Source organism: Sciurus carolinensis, chromosome X (genome assembly GCF_902686445.1).
Source record: "Sciurus carolinensis chromosome X, mSciCar1.2, whole genome shotgun sequence".
Taxonomy (NCBI): domain Eukaryota; kingdom Metazoa; phylum Chordata; class Mammalia; order Rodentia; family Sciuridae; genus Sciurus; species Sciurus carolinensis.
Window position 1 is genome coordinate 64,956,365 of NC_062232.1, and position 22,545 is coordinate 64,978,909.

Consider the following 22,545-nt stretch of genomic DNA (forward strand, 5'->3'; position numbering starts at 1 on the left):
GAATTCCACAAGCTGAAGGGACTGGAATTACCATCATGTTTCATTTTTTAGTCCACAGTTTAAAAGGTTATGCTTCCATATCTTTCCAAACCTGAATGAAACAGACACTTAACCACCTTTACACTTCCACTTTCCTTTGATCCAGGAACATCACATCTCCAAAGAAGTAAAAACAGATAGTTGCTTGCTACTAAAATAAAATCTGAGAACTCTTGTCCCAAACAGACTGTAACCTTTCCCCTTTCCTTCTGGTAATACAATTTAGAATTCTAAGATTTTGGACCTGTAAGTCAGAAAATAATTGAATTCTTAACCAAGTTTTAATCACTTTATATATATATATATATATATATATATATATATATGTACACACACACAGATATATATACGGATACATAGATATATAATATTATTCAAGTCATTTACCCACAGTGATTTTATTTTTTCATCTCTAAAGTCTACACAGTGAAGCAGCCTCTGGGATCAGGGCAGGGCAGCCAGAGACTTTTTCAGGCGGCTTTGCCCACTCTGGCCGCAGGTTCTTTCCACGGGGAGATCCAAGATGGCGGCCTAGAGGGAGTCTGCATCCCCAGTTGCTCCAGAACCCAGGAGTTAAGAAGGGGAGGCATTGAGAGACTCGGACCAAAATAGAGCCACGGGTGAGTCTGCCCACTGGGTAAAGCTCGGCCCGGGTGGCAGGCCCAGATAGAGGTGGCTTATCGGAGCAGGGCAGGGCAGCTAGAGTCGTCCACAGGCAGCCCTGCGCACTCCGGCCCTGGGCCCCTCCCACACAGCCAGCTTCTCCAGGTTCTCCGAACAGAACTGGCCCGCTAGTGAGAGCCTTTCTGACCAGAACAAGCTCCGAGTCCCAGAGCCAGCGCGGCATACTCTGGCCCGCAAGTGGCTTCAGGGACCAGGACAGGGCAGCCAGAGACTTACCCAAGCAGCCCGGCCCCCTGCGGTGGGAGGCGCCTTTCAAGACTAGCTTCTCGGAACAGACCGCCCAGTGAGAGCCTTTCTACATATAGCCAGTCACAAGTCCACGAGTCATCGGAGAGATTCGATACGCAAGCAGTCTCTGGGATCAAGGCAGGGCAGCCAGAGACTTCTCCAGGCGGCTCTGCCCAATCCGGCCACAGGTTCTTTCCACGGGACAATCCAAGATGGCGGCCTAGAGGGTGACTGCATCTCCAGTCGCTCCAGAACCCAGGATTCAAGAAGGGGATGCATTGAGAGACTTGGACAAAAAGAGAGTCACGGGGTGAGTCTCCCCCACTGGGCAAAACTTGGCCTGGGTGGCAGGCACACATAGGGGTGGCTTATCAGAGCAGGGCAGGGCAGCTAGAGTCTTTCCCAGGTAGCTTTCCACACTCCGGCAGTGGGCTCCCCCCACATGGCCAGCTGAACAGTGCAGGCCCCCAGTGAGAGCCTTTCCGCACAGAGCCAGCTCCTAGCCCTGGAACCAGTAGGGGGCTAGGGGCAGCTTTCTTCAGAAGCACTGCATTATCAAGGTCCTCCAAGACTTCAGGCTACTGAAGGCTGGGAGGTGATACACTGGAAATCTACAGGGACACTATAAGCCAATAGAGGAAATCTGCAATATCTCAGATTCCCACTGACATCTGACCAATATGAGAAAACAAGGGAAGAAAATGTCCCAAACAAACCTAGATACTACATCAATAAAACCCAACAACAGCACAGCAGAAGAAATTCAGAAAGGGAGTTCAGAATGTACATAATTAAAACAATCAGAGAAGCAAATGAGGAGATGAAAGAGCAAATGCAGGCATTGAAGGAGGAGATGAAAGAGCAAATGCAGGCATTAAATAATCGCACCAATCAACAGTTAAAAGACCAAACATGGGAAGCAAGAGATCATTTCAATAAAGAGTTAGAGATACTGAAAAAAAAACAAACTGAAATACTTGAAATGAAGGAAACAATAAACCAACTTAAAAACTCCATAGAAAGCATAACCAATAGGATAGAACGCCTGGAAGACAGAATCTCAGACACTGAAGACAAAATATTTAATATTGAAAACAAAGTTGGCCAAACAGAGAAGATGGTAAGAAATCATGAACAGAATCTACAAGAATTATGGGATATCATGAAAAGGCCAAATTTAAGAATTATTGGGATTGAGGAAGGCTTAGAGAAACAAACGAAAGGAATAAACAATCTATTCAATGAAATAATATCAGAAAATTTCCCAAATCTGAAGAATGAAATGGAAAACCAAGTACAAGAGGCTTATAGAACTCCAAACATACAAAATTACAACAGACCCACACCAAGGCACATTATTATGAAAATACCTAACATACTAAATAAAGACAGAATTTTAAAGGCCGCGAGAGAAAAGAATCAAATTACATTCAGAGGGAAACCAATAAGAATATCAGCAGATTTTTCAATTCAGACCCTGAAAGCTAGAAGGGCCTGGAACAACATTTACCAAGCCCTGAAAGAAAACAGATGCCAACCAAGAATCTTATACTCAGCAAAACTTACCTTCAAATTTGACAATGAAATAAGATCCTTCCATGATAAACAAAAGCTAAAGGAATTTACAAAAAGAAAGCCAGCATTACAGAATATTTTCAGCAAAATATTCCATGAGGAAGAGATGAAAAACAACGATGCAAACCAGCAACAGGAGGTGCTAGCCTAAAGGAATAGCCAAATAAAGGAGAAACCAAATCATGTGAAAAAACAAATATGAGTCAAATGACTGGGAATACAAATCATATCACAATAATAACCCTGAATGTTAATGGCCTGAACTCATCAATCAAAAGACATAGACTGGCAGATTGGATTAAAAAGAAAAATCCAACAATATGCTGCCTGCAAGAGACTCATCTCATAGAAAGAGATACCCATAGACTAAAGGTGAAAGGATGGGGAAAAACATACCATGCACACGGACACAGCAAAAAAGCTGGAGTATCCATCCTTATTTCAGGTAATGTGGACTTCGAGCCAAAACTAGTCAGAAGGGATAAAGAAGGACATTACATACTGCTTAAGGGAAGCATAAAGCAGCAAGACATAACAATCATAAATATCTATGCCCCGAACATTGGCTCATCCACGTACGTCAAACAAATCCTTCTCAATTCCAGAAATCAAATAGACCACAACACAATAATACTAGGCGATTTTAACACACCTCTCTCACCACTGGATAGATCGTCCAAACAAAAATTGAATAAAGAAACCATAGATCTCAATAACACAATCAACAATTTAGACTTAACGGACATATATAGAATATACCATCCAACAAAGAACGAATACACTTTCTTCTCAGCAGCACATGGATCCTTCTCTAAAATAGACCATATTTTATGCCACAAAGCTACTGTTAGCAAATACAAGAAGATAGAGATACTACCTTGTACTCTATCAGATCATAAGGGACTGAAATTAGAAATAAATGATAGAATAAAAAACAGAAATTTCTCCAATACCTGGAGATTAAATAATACATTATTATATGATGAATGGATAACAGAAGACATCAGGAGGGAAATAAAAAAATTCTTAGAAGTAAACGAGAACAAAGACACATCATATCAAAATCTCTGGGACACTATGAAAGCAGTACTTAGAGGAAGATTTATTTCATGGGGCGCATCCAAAAAAAGAAGTAGAAGTCAACAAATAAACGACTTAACGCTACAGCTCACAGCCCTAGAAACAGAAGAGCAGACCAATACCAAAAGTAGTAGAAGACAGGAAATAGTTAAAATCAGAGTCGAAATCAACGAAATTGAAACAAAAGAAACAATTGGAAAAATTAACAAAATAAACAGTTGGTTCTTTGAAAAAATAAACAAAATTGATAAACCCTTAGTGACACTAACAAAGAGAAAGAGGGAGAAAATTCAAATTACTAAAATTCGGAATGAACAAGGAAACATCACAGCAGACACGACTGAAATACAAAACATAATTAGAACCTATTTTGAAAATCTATACTCCAAAAAAACAGAAAACCTCGAAGACATCAACAAATTTCTAGAGACATATGAATTACCTAAACTGAATGAGGAGGACATACACAACTTAAATAAACCAATTTCAAGCAATGAAGTAGAAAAGGTCATCAAAAGCCTACCAACAAAGAAAAGTCCGGGACCAGATGGGTTCTCAGTCGAGTTCTACAAAACCTTTAAAGAACAGCTCATTCCAATACTCCTCAAAGTATTCCATGAAATAGAAGAGGAGGGAACCCTCCCAAACTCGTTCTATGAAGCCAATATTACCCTGATATCAAAACCAGACAGAGACACATCGAGGAAAGAAAATTTCAGACCAATATACTTAATGAACATCGATGCAAAAATTCTCAACAAAATTTTAGCAAATCGCATACAACTATACATTAAAAAGATAGTGCACCACGATCAAGTGGGTTTTATCCCAGGGATGCAAGGTTGGTTCAACATTCGGAAATCAATAAATGTCATTCACCATATCAACAGACTTAAAGTTAAGAATCACATGATTATTTCAATAGATGCAGAAAAAGCATTCGATAAAATACAGCATCCCTTCATGCTCAAAACACTAGAAAAAATTGGGATAGTGGGAACATTCCTTAACAATATAAAGGCCATGTATGCTAAGCCCATGGCCAATATCATTCTAAGTGGTAAAAACTGAAAGCATTCCCCCTAAAAACTGGAACAAGGCAGGGATGCCCTCTTTCACCACTTCTATTCAACATTGTCCTTGAGACTCTAGCCAGAGCAATTAGACAAACCAAAGAAATTAAAGGGATACGAATTGGAAAAGAAGAACTCAAACTATCCCTGTTCGCTGACGACAGGATTATATATTTAGAGGAACCTGGAAATTCCACCAGAAAACCTTTAGAACTCATAAGTGAATTCAGTGAAGTAGCAGGTTACAAGATCAATGCTCATAAATCCAATGCATTTGTATATATAAGTGATGAATCTTCAGAAAGAGAAATTAGGAAATCTACCCCATTCACAATAGCATCGAAAAAAATAAAATACTTCGGAATCAATCTCACAAAAGAGGTGAAAGACCTCTACAATGAGAACTACAGAACACTAAAGAAAGAAATTAAAGAAAACCTTAGAAAATGGAAAGATCTCCCATGTTCCTGGATAGGCAGAATTAATATTGTCAAAATGGCCATACTACCAAAAGTGCTATACAGATTCAATGCAATTCCAATTAATATCCCAATGATGTACCTTACAGAAATAGAGCAAGCAATTATGAAATTCATCTGGAAGAATAAAAAACCCAGAATTGCTAAAGCAATCCTAAGTAGCAAGAACGAAGCAGGGGGTATTGCAATACCAGATCTTCAACTCTACTACAAAGCAATAGTAACTAAAACGGCATGGTATTGGTACCAAAATAGACAGGTAGATCAATGGTACAGAATAGAGGACATGGACACAAACCCATTAAATACAATTTTCTCATACTAGACAAAGGGTCCAAAAATATGCAATGGAGAAAAGACAGCCTCTTCAACAAATGGTGCTGGGAAAACTGGAAAACCATATGCAACAGAATGAAATTAAACCCCTATCTCTCACCCTACACAAAACTCAACTCAAAATGGATCAAGGACCTCAGAATCAGACCAGAGACCGTGCATCTTATAGAAGAAAAAGTAGGTCCAAATGTTCAACTTGTTGGCTTAGGATCAGACTTCCTTAACAGGACTCCCATAGCACAAGAAATAAAAGCAAGAATCAACAGCTTGTATAGATTCAAACTAAAAAGCTTTCTCTCAGCAAAGGAAACTATCAGCAATGTGAAGAGAGAGCCTACAGAGTGGGAGAATATCTTTGCGAACCATACTTCAGATTGAGCGCTAATCTCCAGAATCTATAAAGAACTCAAAAAACTCTACACCAAGAATACAAATAATCCAATCGACAAATGGTCTAAGGAAATGAACAGACACCTCTCAGAAGAAGATGTATAAGCAATCAACAGGTATATGAAAAAATGTTCAACATCCCTAGTAATAAGGGAAATGCAAATGAAAAGTACCCTAAGATTTCATCTCACCCCTATTAGAATGGCGATTATCAAGAACACAAGCAACAATAGGTGTTGGCGAGGATGTGGTGAAAAAGGAACGCTCATACATTGCTGGTGGGGTTGCAAATTAGTGCAGCCACTCTGGAAAGCAGTATGGAGATTCCTCAGAAAGCTTGGAATGGAAACACCATTTGACCCAGCTATCCCACTCCTTGGCCTATACCCAAAGGACTTAAAATCAGCATACTACAGAGATACAGCCACATCAATGTTCATTGCTGCTCAATTCACCATAGCCAGATTTTGAACCAACCTAGATGCCCGTCAGTTGATGAATGGATAAAGAAACTGTGCCATATATATACAATGGAATATTACTCTGCAATGAAGAATGATAAAATTATGGCATTTGCAGGCAAATGGATGAAATTGGAGAATATCATGCTAAGTGAGATAAACCAATCTCAAAAAACTAAAGGACGAATGATCTCGCTGATAAGCGGATGAGGACATATAATGGGGGTTGGGAGGGGTTAGCATTAGGTTTAGGGTTAGGTTTAGGGTTAGGGATAAGGAGTGTGGTAAGAATGAAGGAAAGAAGGGCTGTATAGAGGGAAAGAGGGGTGGGAGGGGTGGGGGGGAAGGGAAAAAAATAATGAATCAAACATCATTGCCCTATGTAAACGTATGATTACACAAATGGTATGCCTTGACTCCATGTACAAATAGAGAAACAACATGTATCCCATTTGTATACAATAATAATAAAAATAAAAAAATAAAAAATAAATAAAAAAAAAATAAAGTATACATAGTGACATACATCTTACTTACCTCTCTACATTTTTATAAGGATTAAAATGAGATAATCTATAAAACTATTTAAAGGAAAAATGTTTCAGGATATTGGTTCAGGCAAATATTCTTTAGATAAACCCTTAAAACATAGGAAACAATATCAAAAAGAAATAAATGGTATTATGTCAATCTAAATAGGTACTGGACAGCAAACCAAAAAATCATGCAGTAAAGAGATAACCTATAGAATTGGAGAAATTATTGACAAATTATCTATATGACAAGTGATTAATATTCAGAAAATAAAAGAATCTCAAATCAGTTTATAGCAAAAAGCAAATAATAAAATTAATTATGGGGCAAATTAATGGAATACATATTTCTCAAAGAAGACGTACAAATGGTTAGCATGTATTTGAAAAAATGCTCGACATAGGGAAATGCAAATGAAAACCACAGTGAGATATTACCTCATGACAGTAAAATAAATTAAGGCATATAAGAATTCATCATTTCTTGTGTATTGATGGTTAAAGTTAATTTTTCTCAGTTCCCAACATTCTTGCATACCACCTTTCTGAAGCTGGGCTTAGAGACTCTGCAAAGCACAATTCTGCTTTTAGCAATTGGATTTGGATGAGATTCTGTCAGCAGTGAGCCACAGAGGAGAGAGGAAGGCTAATAAAGTTGAAAATACACTTTTTACTTACTGTTTCATTTCTAGTTCCTATCAGTATAATCACAGAGAAAGACCTTCATCTGGGCATTTATTGTTGATAAGGCTAAGAGTTGGTTCCTGTTTTTCCAAGTCCCAGAAACAGGCTTGTTGTGCTCCCAAAGGTACCAGCAATAGCTTGCAGAGTATTCTACTCAGAGATCTGAGTCCCAGCTCAGTAGATACTCTTCTATAAGTTTGTATGTACTGAAGAAACATATTTTCCCTTTTAATTCCAAATCCTAGAGATAGTTCCTTCATTTACATTCTTGCTGCTTCAGTTTCTGTTATGGTTTGGATGTGAAGTATCCCCCAAATGCTCACATGTGAGACAATGCAGGAAGGTTCAGAGGAGAAACAACTGGGTTTTAAGAGTCTTAACCCAATCATTGAATTAAACCCTGATGGGATTAATTGAAGTGGTAGGGTGTGGCTGGAGGAGGTGGGAATTGGGGCGTGTCTATGGGGTATACATTTTGTTTCTGGAGAGTGGAGTCTCTCTCTGCTTCTGTTCACCATGATGTAAGCTGCTTCCCTCCACCACTCTCTCCTGCCATGATGTTCAGCCTCACCTCAAGCCCTGAGGAATGGAGCGGACTTCTATGGACTAAGACCTCTGAAATGATGAGCTCTCAAATAAACCTTTCCTCCTCTATAATTGTGATGGTCAGATCATTTAGTGCCAGCAGTGAAAGAGATGACTAAACAGTTTTTCTTTCTTTCTCTCTTTCTTTATTTTAAATTCTTTAAAACCTGTCTAAACAATTTCTTATGTTGAGATTGTTTTTGTTTTGTTTTCCCACATGAACTGTTACTTTTATACCTATTTAGCTGTCAATCAGTTTCACAAAGATTATTTTTCAAAATGATATATATGGACACTGAATTTTTATACAAATAAAATATTCAAAAAAGTGTTCACGATGAAGTTAGGATGCATATTAGTGAAAAAATAACAGCAGTTGCTAATGACTGAAACTGATCTTAGGTTCACAGCTAGAAGTCAACATTATTATAAGCAGGCCTGACACCCACAGGCAGGATTTTTTGTTTCTTTTATGAACATAGTCAATCCTACAGAATACAATCTAAAACAAGATTATAATGAGCCATCATCTAGCTTTAAACTGAATTCTTCTCTCTAAAATCTGAAATGACACAAGGATGCCCACTTTCACCACTTTTATTCAACATAGTTCTGGAAGTCTTAGCCAGAGAAAGCAGGCAAGAGAAAAATAAAATGCTATCCAAACTGGAAAATAAGTTGTATTGTCTCTGTTTCTTGGTGACATGATCTTAGGTACAGAAAACCACAATGACTCCATCAAAGAACTATTAGAACTAACAAATGAGTTCCGAAAAATTTGCAGGATAAAAAATTCACACTTGAAAACCAGTAGCTTTGCTATATGCTAATAGGGAAGTACTTGAAATAGAAATCAACAGAATAGTTCTACACGCAATAGTTATAAAAATAAAAGATAGGAATAAATAAACAAACAGGCAAAAAATCACTATGGTGAAAATTATAAAACATTAATGAAATAAATTAAAGACACATGGAAGAGTAGAAAGACACTCGATGTTGATGGATTAGAATTGTTAAAATGTCCAGACTACACAAAGTAAAATCCAGATTCAATGACCTTTATCAAAGTGCCAATGACAATTCTTTGTAGAACTAGAAAAAATTTCTAAATTTTATGCAGATTCACAAAATCACAGAATAGCCAATCCATCCTAGGGCAAAAGACCAGAACAGAAGACGTTACTCTGATTTTGAAATATACAAAGCTGCAGTATTCCAAACAACATGGAACTAGCATAAACACAGACACTTAAGGTCAGTGAAACAGCATAGAGTTCCTAGAAGTAAACCCATACATCTAGAGTCAATTAAGTTTTGAAAAAGGTGCTAAGAGGAATGTCTTTTCAGTAAACACTGCTGGGAAAATTGGATTTTCACATGCAGAATAATGAAAGTAGATCCTATCTCATACAAGTTACAAAAGTCTACTCAAAATAGATTAAAGTTAAAAGTGAGACCTGTAACTATGACACTACAAGAAGAAAAAAACAGGAGAATCATTTCACAATATTGTAATGGGCAAGAACTTTTTGGAAAAAACTCTAAAACCAGGGGAAACAGATGTAAAAATAGACAAATGAGATTAAATCATACTAAAAAGCTCCTGCACAGTATTGGAAATTATCAATAAAGTTTAGAGACAACCTACAGATTGGGAAAAAAACATTTATAAACTTTCCACCTGACATGGGATTTACATATGGATTATATAATGAACTCCAAAAATTCAATATTAGAAATCAAACCCCCCCAAACCACAAAAAACTAATTTAAAAATGGGTAATAGACCTATACAGACATTCCTCAAAATAAGACATAAAAATGGCCAACAGGTATATGCAAAAATGCTCAAAATCTCCATCAGAGAAGTGTAATTTAAAACCACAATGAGATATCTTCTCAACTGAGTAAGAACAGATGTTCTCAAAAAGACTAAAGATACCAAACTCTGGTGATGATTTAAAGAAAAGGGAATCATTCCACTCTATCGTTGGGGATGTAAATTGGTACAGTTTTCATGCAGAACAATATGGATTTTTCTCAAAAAACTAGAACTAGAACTTCCATGTGATCCAGCAAACCTATTTCTGGGTACATAACTAAAGAAAATCTAATCAGCATGTCCAAGGGATATCTCCACTCCCATGCTTATTATAGCACTCTTAATAATTGAAAAGAAATAAAAGCAATCTAAGTACCCATCAAAGGTGAATGGATAAAGAAAATATAGTGCATATACATAATGGAATGCTGCTCAGTCATAAAAAGAACTAAATCCTGTAATTTTGGCCCACATGGATAAGCCTGGAGGTCATTGTCAAGTTAAACAAGCCAGGCACAGAAAAACAAGTGTCCCATGATCTCATGTGTAATCTAAAAAACAACAACAAAAAACAAAATCAAAAAAACCCCTGATCACTTTGAAGTCGTAAATAAAATGGTGGTTAACAGTAGCTGGGGAGTGCACACGGGATTGTAGGAGAGAGAGAGCTTGATCAGTGCGTATTAAGTTAAAGCTAGGTTAGAGCAAGTGACTGCAGAAAATAATAATGAACTGTGACCATAGAAACCAATAATGAACCATACCATTTAAAAAGCTAGAAGAAAGTGTATTGCAAGTTTTCACCATAATGAAATGGCCAGTGCTTGAAAAAAATAGATGTGTTTAACCTGATTTAAATATTGCATAATGTGCACATGTACTGAAATATCATACTACCCTATTAAAACAATATTTGTGTATCAGTTAAAATAAATTTAATTTAAATATAATTAAAACTATATTACTCAGAGACTATGAAAAAACAAGGCTATTTCTTAATTTTGTCTAATAATTGACAAAGCCAAGTTTACTCTGCCACCCACAAAATACCCAGTAATATAATTGCCCCTGCTTCCCATAGCATTCAACCAGGAGTAAACTCTCACTCAGCTATACCCTCCTTTCAATAACCCAAATAAAGCCCAAGACCTCTAAAAGTCATGCCCTGATTCCGGTCTCCTCCAACCACACCCTACCTGCCTCCAGTTACCACCCAGTTAATCCCATCAGGATTTAATTCACTGATTAAGTTAAGACTCTCAAAACCCAATGATTTCTCCTCTGAATCTTATTACATTGTCTCACACATGAGTTTTGTGGGACATCTCACAACCAAACCATAACGTTATACAATACAGTCAGGTTAACAAAATAAATCCCCAGTAATTGACTGTGAAGAAACAGAGATCTATGAACTACCAGGCAAATCATTCAAAATAATCTCCTTCTCTCTCTCTCTCTCTCTCTCTCTCTCTCTCTCTCTCTCTCTCTCTCTCTCTCTCTCTTTTCCCTGTACTGGGGATTGAACCCAGGGTGGTTTAACCACTGAGCAACATCTCCAGCCCTTTTTTGTATTTTATTTAGAGAAAGAGTTTCTCAGAGTTGTGTAGGGACTCACTAATTTGCTGAGACTGACTTCGGACTCACAATCTTCCTGCCTCAGCCTTGCAAGCAGCTGAGAATTCAGGTGTGAGCCACTAGGGTTTTGGCTCAGTGGCAGAGTGCTTGCCTGAATGTGTGAACCACTGGGTTCAATTCTCAGCATTTCATATAAATAAAAATAAATAAAGGTCCCTTGACAACTAAAAAATTCTTAAATAATAATAATATTTTTAAAAAGAAGATAAATTATAGAGATACATAGATGAACAATAGTCAAAGCAAAAAAAGATGAATATAAATAAGATGAAAATGATAATTAAGAACCAAACAGAAATTACGTAGTTGAGTAATACTGTAATAGAACTAAAAATTTACTAGAGTAGTTCAATAGAAGATTTGATTAAGCTGAAAAATTACTGCAAAGACTTGTCATTTGAAATTAATCAGTCAGAATGAAAAAACAAAGAAATAATGGCAGAGCAAAGAAAACCTAAGGGAGTTATGGAATCCCATTCAGTGAACCAGTATATGTATGATAGAAGTCTCAAAAGCAGAAGAGGAAGAGAAATAAAATAAGATTATGTGAATAAAAAGGCCAAAAATTACCCCAATCTAAGAAAAGAGAAAGACATTCAAACTCACAAAAGATCTTAAATAGAATGAATCTTAAGAAGCCTACATCAAGATATGTTATAATCAACTTGTTTAAAGCCAAGGACAAGAAACAATTTTGAAAGCAGCAAGGGAAAACCAAGTGTCATGTACAAGCGAACCCCCTAGATAATCAGTAGATTTCACAGAAGGAAACTAGTAGTACAAAATGGAATGAGATGATATATTCACAGTGCTGTAGCTAAAAAAAATACCAACTTAGAACACTCAACAAAATTTTCTTCTTAAATGAAGTAGACATAAGACTTTCCAAAATACACAAAAACTGATGAAATTCATCACCACCATATCTGCCTTAGAAGAAATGCTGAAGGGAGTTCCTCAAGTTGAAATGAACAAGCACAAAATGGCAATATGAAAACACAAAGCCTAATTGCAAATGTAAATTTCTAGACAAACCAATACTGTAATAAGGCACTATTAAACACACTTTTAAACCTACTATAACAGTACTAGACAAAACTATAAGCAAAAATTTTAATATGCACCCGAAATAAACAGTTATAAAGTTTGACCTCAATAACATAAAGGGGGGAGGTAAAAATAGAGGTTTTCCATGCCAATTGTAGTTGAGTTATTGGCTTAAAAAGTACTATTAAAATTATAAGAAGTTTTATGAAAATTTCAAGGTGTTATGGTTTAGATGTGATGTCCCCCAAAAGCTCATGTATGAGACAATACAGGAAGGTTCACAGGAGAAATGATTGGGTTGTGAGAGTCTTCATCCAATCAATGAATTAATCCCCTCAGAGGGATTAACTGGTAGCTGAAGTGGTAGGGTGTGGCTGGAAGAGATAGGAATTGAGTGTGACTTTGGGGTAAATATTTGTATCTGGAGAGTTGAGATTCTCTCTGCTTTCTGATCACCACATGAGGTGCTTCCCTCTGCCACATTCTTCCACCGTGTTGTTTCTGTGTGACCTGGAGCCCTGAGGAATAGAGCCAGCTGTCTATGGATTGAGACCTCTGAAACCAGGAGCCCTTCAATAAACTTTTCCTCCTCTAAAATTGTTCTGGTTGGGTCCTTTAGTCACAGCAGTGATAACAGCTGAGTAAAACACATGTTAAACAAAAAATTCCTGTATTGGATACACAGAGGGAAAAAAAGGAATCAAAGAATATTATTAGAAGAAAGCAATAAATCACAGAGAAGACACCAAGAAGAAAAAAGGAACCAAAAGAAAGAAAAAACAGAAAATGATGAAAAATGATAATATTTAAGTCTACCAATGAATGATTAGACACAAATGGATTAAACTAACCAATAAAAATATAGAGTAGCAAAATAGATTAGAAAACCATGATCCAACTACATGCTACCTGCAAGAGAATCATTTTAGCAAAGACACATAGACTGAAATTAAAGGGATGGAAAAAGATATTCCATGCAACTTGTAATACAAAGAAAGCAAGAATGACTACATATATATGAGAACAAAATAGATTTTAAGTCATAAACTGTAATAAGGGACAAGATATAATAATGAAAGTTAAACTTCATCAGGAAGATATAACAATTATATATACATTTGTGCACAACATCAGAACATCTAAATATATAAAGAAAAACATCAAAAAATCTGAAAGGAGAAACAGAAAGCAATACAATAATCCCAGAAAACGTCAAAACACAATGGATAGAATATCCATATGGAAGAAAGTCAATAGAGAAATCGACTTGAAAACCCCTATTAACAAATGAATACACTAGAATATTCTACACGTTGGCAACAGAATTCAGATTCCTCTTGGGTGCACACAGAAAATTCTCTTTGACAGATCACATGTCAACAAATTTAACAAAATCAACAAATTTAGGATGATTGAAATCATGCCAAGTATAATTTTGAACCACAATGGAATGAAACTACAAATCAGTAAAAGACGATTAAAAAAAAAAAAAACAGACATATAGAACAATGAAACAGAATAAAGCCCAGAAATAAATATGCAGATATGGTTAACTAATTATCCACGTAGGTGCCAAGAATAAATAACGGGGGAAATTATGACCTCTAAGTGATGCTGGAAAAACTGGATAGAAATATATAAAAGAATGAAATTGAACCTTTCCTAAAACAATCACAGGAATCAACTGAAAATGAACTAAAACTTACATATAAGACTCGCTACCATAAATCTCCTAGAAGAAATTATAAGGAAGAGCTTCTTAACATTGACTTTGGTAAAAAAAATTTATATGACAATAAAAGTTCAGGCAACAAAAACAAAAATAAACAAATGGGACTACATCAAACTAAAAATTTTTTGCACAGCAAATTAAACAATCTACACAATTTAAAGGTAATGTGCAGAATGGTGTTTCCAAATCATATATCCATTAAAGAGTTAATATCTAAAATATATAAGAAACTTGTATAAATTAATAGGAAAAAATAGGGAAAGGAACTGAATTGGTATTTCTCCATAGAAAACATACAAATGGTCAATAGATATATAAAAAGATACATACCATTTTAATCATCAGGGAAATGCAAATCACAACCATAATGAGAAATCAATTCACATATGTTAGGAAGGTTATCAAAAATTCAAAAGATAACTTTTGGCAAGAACATGGAGAAAATAGAACTTTTACACAGTGCTGGTGGAAATGTAAATTGGTACAGCCATTATAGAAATAAATGATGAAGGTTCTTAAAAGTTTTAAAAACAAAATCTCCACCGTAAATGGATGGAACTGGAGAATATCATACTAAGCAGAACAAGTCAATTGCAAAGAACCAAAGGCTGAATGTTTCTCAGATATGTGGATGTTAATTCACAATGGGGGGCAGACAGAGGTATTTTGGACTAGTTAGAGGAGAGTGAAGGGAGGGGAGGGGGCACAGGGATAGGAAGAATAGTAGAATAAATGGCACATTATTACCCTATGTACATGTATGATTACATGACCTGTGTAACTCTACATCATGTACAACCAGATGAATGAGAAGTTATACTCCATATATGTAAGATGTATCAAAATGCATTCTAAAGTCATGTATAACTAATTAGAATAAATTAAAAAATATAAAAAATAGAAGTTTTAGCAATCCTTCTTCTGAGTATATATTCAAAGGAAATGAAATTCGTACCTCAAAGAAATGATTTCCCTTGAATATGTAATCTAAAAAGTCAAATACATAGAAGCAATAATAGAATGGTGTTTATTATGGATGGGGATGTGAGTGAAATGGGAAGATGTTAGTTAAATGGTACCAAGTTGCAGTAATATAGAATGAATAAGTCTAGAGATCTAATGTACAGAATGATACTTGTTAATAAAATTCTGTTATACAGTCACCATGAAAAAAAAGTATGGAGGTTACTCGCAAAACTAGAAAATACAGCCACCAGCAATCACAATCATGAGTATATAGCCAAAGGAATTGAAATCAGTGAGTCATCTACCCACACATTTTTTGTAGCAGTATTAAAAATATCCAAGGAACAGAATGAGTAAAGAAAATGTGGTATGTATACAGAATGGAATATCATCCAGTCACAGAGAGTGAAATCTTGCCATTTGCAGCAACATGGATGTAACTGGAGAACATTGTTAAGTGTAACGAGTCAAGTAAGAAAGACAAACGTGACTTGTTCTCATATATGTGGAAGCTAAAATTGGTATAAAAGAAGAAGAAAATAGAATTGTCATTGCCAGAGCTTGTAAACTTTATAGGGGAGGGAGGAAAGTAAAAAGGATAGTTAATGGACACAGGAGCAAAGTTGGATGTTGTATAGCTATAGTTGAATGTTGAATAACTATGGTTGACAAAAATTAATTGAACGTTTTGAAATTGCTAATATAAGAAATGTTGACTGTTGCCAACACACACACAAAACTGATACATGTCTGAAGTGACAAATATGCCAATTACTATGATCTGATCATTACATATTGTGGACATGCTTACACATTGTATATATGTATTGAAATGGCACACAATACCACACCAGTATGTACAATTACAAAAAAGTATTATATATTGAATATTTACTAAAATATTAGATTGTAGTTGCACTTATCATTAAAAAAGAAACAGTGAACTGGGGATATAGCTGAGTTGTAGGAATTGCAAGTGCAAGTCCCCTAGCTTCCATCCCTAGCACTACAATAAATAGAAAAGATTGATAAAAAGAAAGCAAGTATTAGTAACTATGTATGGAGTTGGATATGCTAATTTTCTTGGGTATAGTAAACATTTCACTATGTTTATGTCTAAAAATCACAACAAAAACTTTATATATATTGCATTTAAATAAAAAATCAATAACAGAAAAATTAGTATGTTCTAAAAATGTGCTATACAACAATATTCCTACAATTAATGCCATTGTATTGTGTATTTAATTTTTAAGACAGTATATATTGTTAAATGTTCTTACCACAACTTATAAAAATTATTGAGATATTACACATATTCTAATTTATCATATTGCCTTTGAAATCCAATGTGCATTTTATAAATGTCATTTTGAAATTTAAATTTTCATTACACACTGTTCTTATATTTAAATTTCATGAGATTTACACTTACAAAGTATGTTAAAATACACAGGTTTTCCAATATCTAAATTGAGTAGTTTTTTAAAGCTTCATTAAGATATAATTAACTACAAGAAAATCCAGCCTATTATTTTTAAGTCCAAACAGACTGAAAATATTCTGTTCTTCTACATATTTTAGTTCTAGTAATCTATTATTAAGTTCACTGATTCCATTCTTTTTCATTTCCACTCTAATATTTAACCATCTACGAAGTTTTCAATAGTTGCATTTTTCAATTCTATAATACTTTGATAACTTCTGCTTTACTGAGGTTTTCTATTTTTTTATTGGCTTCAAGATGATTTGTAATTGTATGTGGAAGCATTTTTAAAATCGATGCCCTAAAATATCTGTCAGGTATTTCCATCATATGACTCATCTTGATGCTTGATTTAGTTGATTGCCTTTTGTCATTCAAGGTGCGATTTCCTGTTTCTTTGTATGATGGGTGATTTTAGACTGTTTCCTGAACATTGGTCTGTACTTTAGGAGACTTTCAGTCTTATTTAATCTTTTTACTTTAGCAGGCAGTCACTCAATTAGGTTTAGCGCACAGGTCCTGGGCAAATTTTATGCATTATGATCCCAGTGATACTTTAATTTTCAGAACCTATGTGGTGTTATTTGCATACGCTGTAGTTTTCTGATGTCACTGAGGCTTCCACTGATCCTTCCTAGTACCACTTAAGGGGACAGAAAGACCTTATCCAGCCCAGGCACTTGTGAGGAGATTCTGCCTATTAGTACCAACCAGCAGATCATTGTCTTTAGGTGGGAAAATGGATTCACTGTTTTTTAGGGACGAATAGAGCACTTGCAGATATGGATGTTTGCTTTGGCTTGACCCTGCTTTCTGTTGCTGACCAGCCACTTAATTTTCTAGGTGAGAGGAAAAATTATCTAGCTTATAGGGACAAAGGCTCTGCAGGCCCGTCTGCTCTTTGCAACATTATCTTCCTTGGCATTGCTGCCTAGTGTTTTGAAGAGAGGGAAGGGGTGGTTCAAGCCTTGGGAAGGAAATTCCCTGGTCACTTAATATCAGTGCAGACTTTAAATTTATCTCCCTTGCCAATGTTACAAGTCTCTCATGTGGACTCCTTGGGGGAATAATGAGACCATCCAAACTTCTTTCTGTTGCCTGTTTGGGGGTCATGAGTTGCTTAGCTTGGGTAGCCATCTACTATTAAGTTGTGGGGGGGACACCTTATGGTTCTTCCAAGTCCTAGAGTCCCTAACCAATCATCATCTTCTTTCTACCTTTCAGAGTTCTCCATTGGTGACCTCTTGTATTATTTCCCAGGGTTTATAGTTCTGCTTCTAGGGGAAGAGGAGGGAGAAAGGAATCCAAACAATAGTGTCAAACACTGAAGTCCAGGCTCAACATATATTTATTTCCAAATCATTCATCATATTGAAGCCTGAGTTATCTTTCTAAATTTCCATTTGTCTCTCTCTTATGACTAAAAACCCTTTAATACTTTTCTACCTATGTACCAATTACAACGCAATATCTTGCAATACTTGTTAAAATGCATATTAATGGGTCCTATGCAGATCACCTGAATTAGGTTCTTTGATAAAACACAATTTTATTGAACTTCTTTTATATTAACATTAAAAAAATCATAACAGTTTCAGCAACAAAGTCAGAGAACAAAATAAGATTCTTAAGTATTAGTTACTAATTAATTCTAAATATTGATTTCCATTAAAATAGTAAATAATTTAATATCAGTTGATTTATTTCATATCAATCATGATTCAATTGGGTGATCAAATTAACCAGGCTAATTAAATGTATGCAAAATATGATGTTTTATGAATTACCTTTGAATATTTTAAAGCAGGAAAAAATGACCCACTGATAGATTATTCAGTGTTGATTACTATATTTAAGATTATATTGTAGTATACATAAATATTATCAATTCAAAATGTGTTCATTGAGACAACTCAGTCTTATAAAGGTTAAATTTTGCCAGCTTTACAAAAATCATGACAATTTTATCAATGGCATTCCTACTAACAACAGGAAATGAAAAACATTTGTTGCTTTAAATGAAAGATTACTTACTGCTCTTTTTCTAGAACACCCTGTAATCCAAGGCACAGTAAGGTTTCCTGAAATCTGTGAAAATAGCAAATGAAATCTAGTAAGGTATACGTTGAAACTACTTGTAATGTTGATAAACACCTAAACAATTATATATGATTTCAAGATATGATTGTGTTCAGAGAATATTCTACAAATGGGCAATTTTTTTATCCCATTTAAATGGGCTTTATTCATGGCAAAAATTTGGAAGTGGTGCATAGATTTCCTGCAATTTCAAAAAAGTTTCTTGGACATTGTGGGGGCTCTAGAATTGTTAGTGCCATATTGGGGGTTTGGAAATCTACTGACAATATAAAAATTAAAATAAAAAGCAATGCTCTGTCGAATAAGTGAAAAAGTTTCAAGAACATTTTAAATAGGCATCGTCATCAAGCAACAGATGACTTCATAATGAAAGTTGTGTGCTATAAACCATTTAAACATTTTACCTGTATTTACTTTCCAAAATCAGCAGTAATATAATCATTACTGCATGTGCCTTCTTAATCCAAACCTTAGGTCTACAGTAAGAATGAATGAAACATTTTTTTCTCCAAACCATGCCCTCATTAGACCCTATTCACCATATCCTCTCCACTTCCTTCTGAAATGGTGAAATGTAGGTATTAATAAAACACTGACTTAAGGGAAGATTCTTTGTATAAATAATGTTTGACTGCAAAAAGGAGAAAATGTGGATCTTTAGGCAATATTATCTATACATCAAACCTCTCTAGATAAAAATATGTGTTCCATAAAATATGTTCTTTGTTAAGTACAGTCCATTGTTTAGCATTGGTAGTGAAGTTTTGGAATGTTGCAAACCTCAACCACATATTTCTTGCACTGTACACAAGTATTATTGAATAAATACTGCCTAATAATCTCAAAAATGTTGAAACATTTTACATTTAAATAATGGAACAAATTATTATGGTACCCAGGGATATAATAATTTCAATAATCTCTCCTCTACCTATGCAATCACATCTGAAATTGAAACAATTTCCTTCTACAAAATCCTATTTAATAGCATGATTATTCCTTTTAAAGTAAAGTCCACTAAGGCAAATGATCATAAATACCTTATTATCTCAGCATAGACATGCAAGGGAATAGATGGGAGTGGAATTCTGGGGAGTGTTTACAAAGACCAAGGTGGTCCTAGAACTGTGGTTCATGATAGCTGGCAATTAATCACACTTTTTCATGGAACACACAAGGATTGAGTAGTACTCCATATTTGTTACTTGCCCCTATTTTCCCTACCAAACACTTTTCTCTGAGATGCTGATAAGTCAAAACAGCCTTGATAGGAAGTGGTGTTGGTAATGTATGTTCATTAAAATATTTGTTTTGGTAACTTGTATACAGTGATGGCCTATATACTAGTATGCCTACTGAGAATGAGTAATGATCAAATAATCTATGTTAAGAGTTAAGTGTTAATCTCAATTATTCTAACTTCGGGAAAATTATCCCTGTCCCTGACCACTATACATACTACTGTGAGCCACAAAGATACCAATATTCAAGGGGAAGCTTAAAAAATCATAAACTCCAAATACTTTTAAGGATAAGTAGAACCAAGTTTTACTCAAGACAAAATACCAATAGAGTAACATGACAACTAAATGGTAGGGGATCTTCACAAGATATTAATGATTTATTTTTTAAATAATGTACTGAAGGTGATAAAGAGGTTTCTTCTGAAAAAAGTCTTTAAAGTGTAGACATTCTTAATTTAACACCCATATATAATTGGGTTTTCAAAGTTAGTTGATTGTTAGCTTCAATGAGAAATGTAAATCGTACACTCATACATTGCTGGTGGGCCTAAAAATCGTTTCAACCACTAAAGAAAGCAGTATGGAAGTTCCTCAGAAAACTAGGAATGGAACAAGCATTTGGCCTGGTTATACCACTCTTAGGTATACTGCTCCTAGGTATATATCCAAGGTAGTTAAAATCAGCACACTTCAACGGTGCAGCCACATCAATATTTAGAGTAGATCAATTCACAATAGCGAAACTATATAATCAACCTAGGTGCCCTTCAGCAGATGAATGGGTAAATAATATGTGGTATATATACACAATGGAATATTACTCAGCCAGAAAGAAGATTGAAATTCTGGCATTTGCTAGTAAATGGATGGATCTGGAGACTATTATGCTAAGTGAAATAAGCCAATTCCCCTAAAAAAAGCAAATGTCAATTGTTTTCTTTGATACGAGGAAGTTAACCCACAAAAAGGGGGTGAGTAGGGGAAGAATAGAAGTTCAGTAGATTAGACAAAGGGAAATGAAGGGAAGGCATGGGGTATGGGAATAGGAAAGATAGTAGAATGAATCTAACAGGACTTTCCTATATACATATATGAACACACCAGAGTGAATCTCCACATCATGTGCATCTGCAAGACTGGGATCTTAATTAATACTTCATGTTTGTATAAATATCTCAAAATATACTGTCATATGTAACTCAAAAGACCAAATGAAAAAGAGAAAGGTAAATCAGCTAAAATATTTCCATAATATTCAATTGTTTTGGAGTGTCAGTAAATATATTCCCATCCACTAGTAACGACAATTTGCAACTGGCTACACAGAATTTCTAGAGAAAATATGTTAAACGAAATGTATTGCAAATAAAAAAAAAACAGAACCCCAAAACAGTGATTACTGGAAAGCTGCATGATACTCAAATATTTATTCAACTCAAATCACCTTTTCTGTTCTAATGTAGTCTTTAGTTCCTTATATTTATAGTAAAACGCAGAAATGAATAATCAGAGTAGCCAAATTTGTAGGCTAATATGATTCATAGTACAGATAAATGTTTCCCCAAATTTGGGAAGTTTATTTGGTGCAATATTGATGAGAGGCTCACTGGAAGCTATAAAATGTAATACTCAACTGAGAAGTGCCATAATTTCTTGATTAAGTGATATATCAGTTCTAAACATACTTTCAAGAACCTGGTTTGGACAACTACAAAATGAATATAAAAGGGAACAAGGCTGACTTTACAAATATTTTAGGACTTACATGATCAAATTAATGCTGCAAGTTTCAAATTAGAAAATTTAGGATGTTCTAAATTCATCATAATTATGTTGCCTTTGTTGCGACTATTTGGGGAACTCCTGGAATTGTCATTATATGCCTAACCAAAGATTATCTCATTTATTCACATTACTTTTATCTTAACTGAAACTATAGAGCCCAGATTGAGCATTCATATTATTCACTAACCATGGATCAGAATGAATTCTATTTTCCAAATCAAAATTTCCCTGAACACTTAATGATTTGTCACCACTAAAAGCATTTAAAATAATTCCTCAGGCTGTTAAAGCAATTGTAAAAGAACTTCAAGAAACTTTACGACAAAATGAGCATTATTAAAATTGATATGTATAACTTTCCAAAATAAATAATTTGAATTCCATTCAAATGTCCCTGAAGTATGTCTTCTATATGAGGTGCTATTTTGGGTGCCACAGGAAATAGATGCTAATGTCCTGGAGGGCAAGAAGTATGATTTGAGAGGAAGAGAGAAGACAGGCACACAAAGGACTCTAAGATAAAAGAAAATATAAAACCTGGGCATGTTGGCATGCTTGTATTCCCAACTACTTAG

At 35.1% G+C, this 22,545-nt stretch overlaps 1 protein-coding gene across 1 annotated transcript in view; it reads right to left on the minus strand.

Annotated features, from left to right (window-relative positions):
• The window catches only part of Hdx (highly divergent homeobox), a 127,361-nt gene that overhangs the window by 66,381 nt on the left and 38,435 nt on the right, over nt 1–22,545 (minus strand). Inside the window, exon 4 of the mRNA XM_047536614.1 lies at nt 18,876–18,929. Within this exon, the coding sequence (XP_047392570.1) occupies nt 18,876–18,929 (54 nt within the window). The remainder of the gene's footprint in view (nt 1–18,875; nt 18,930–22,545) is intronic.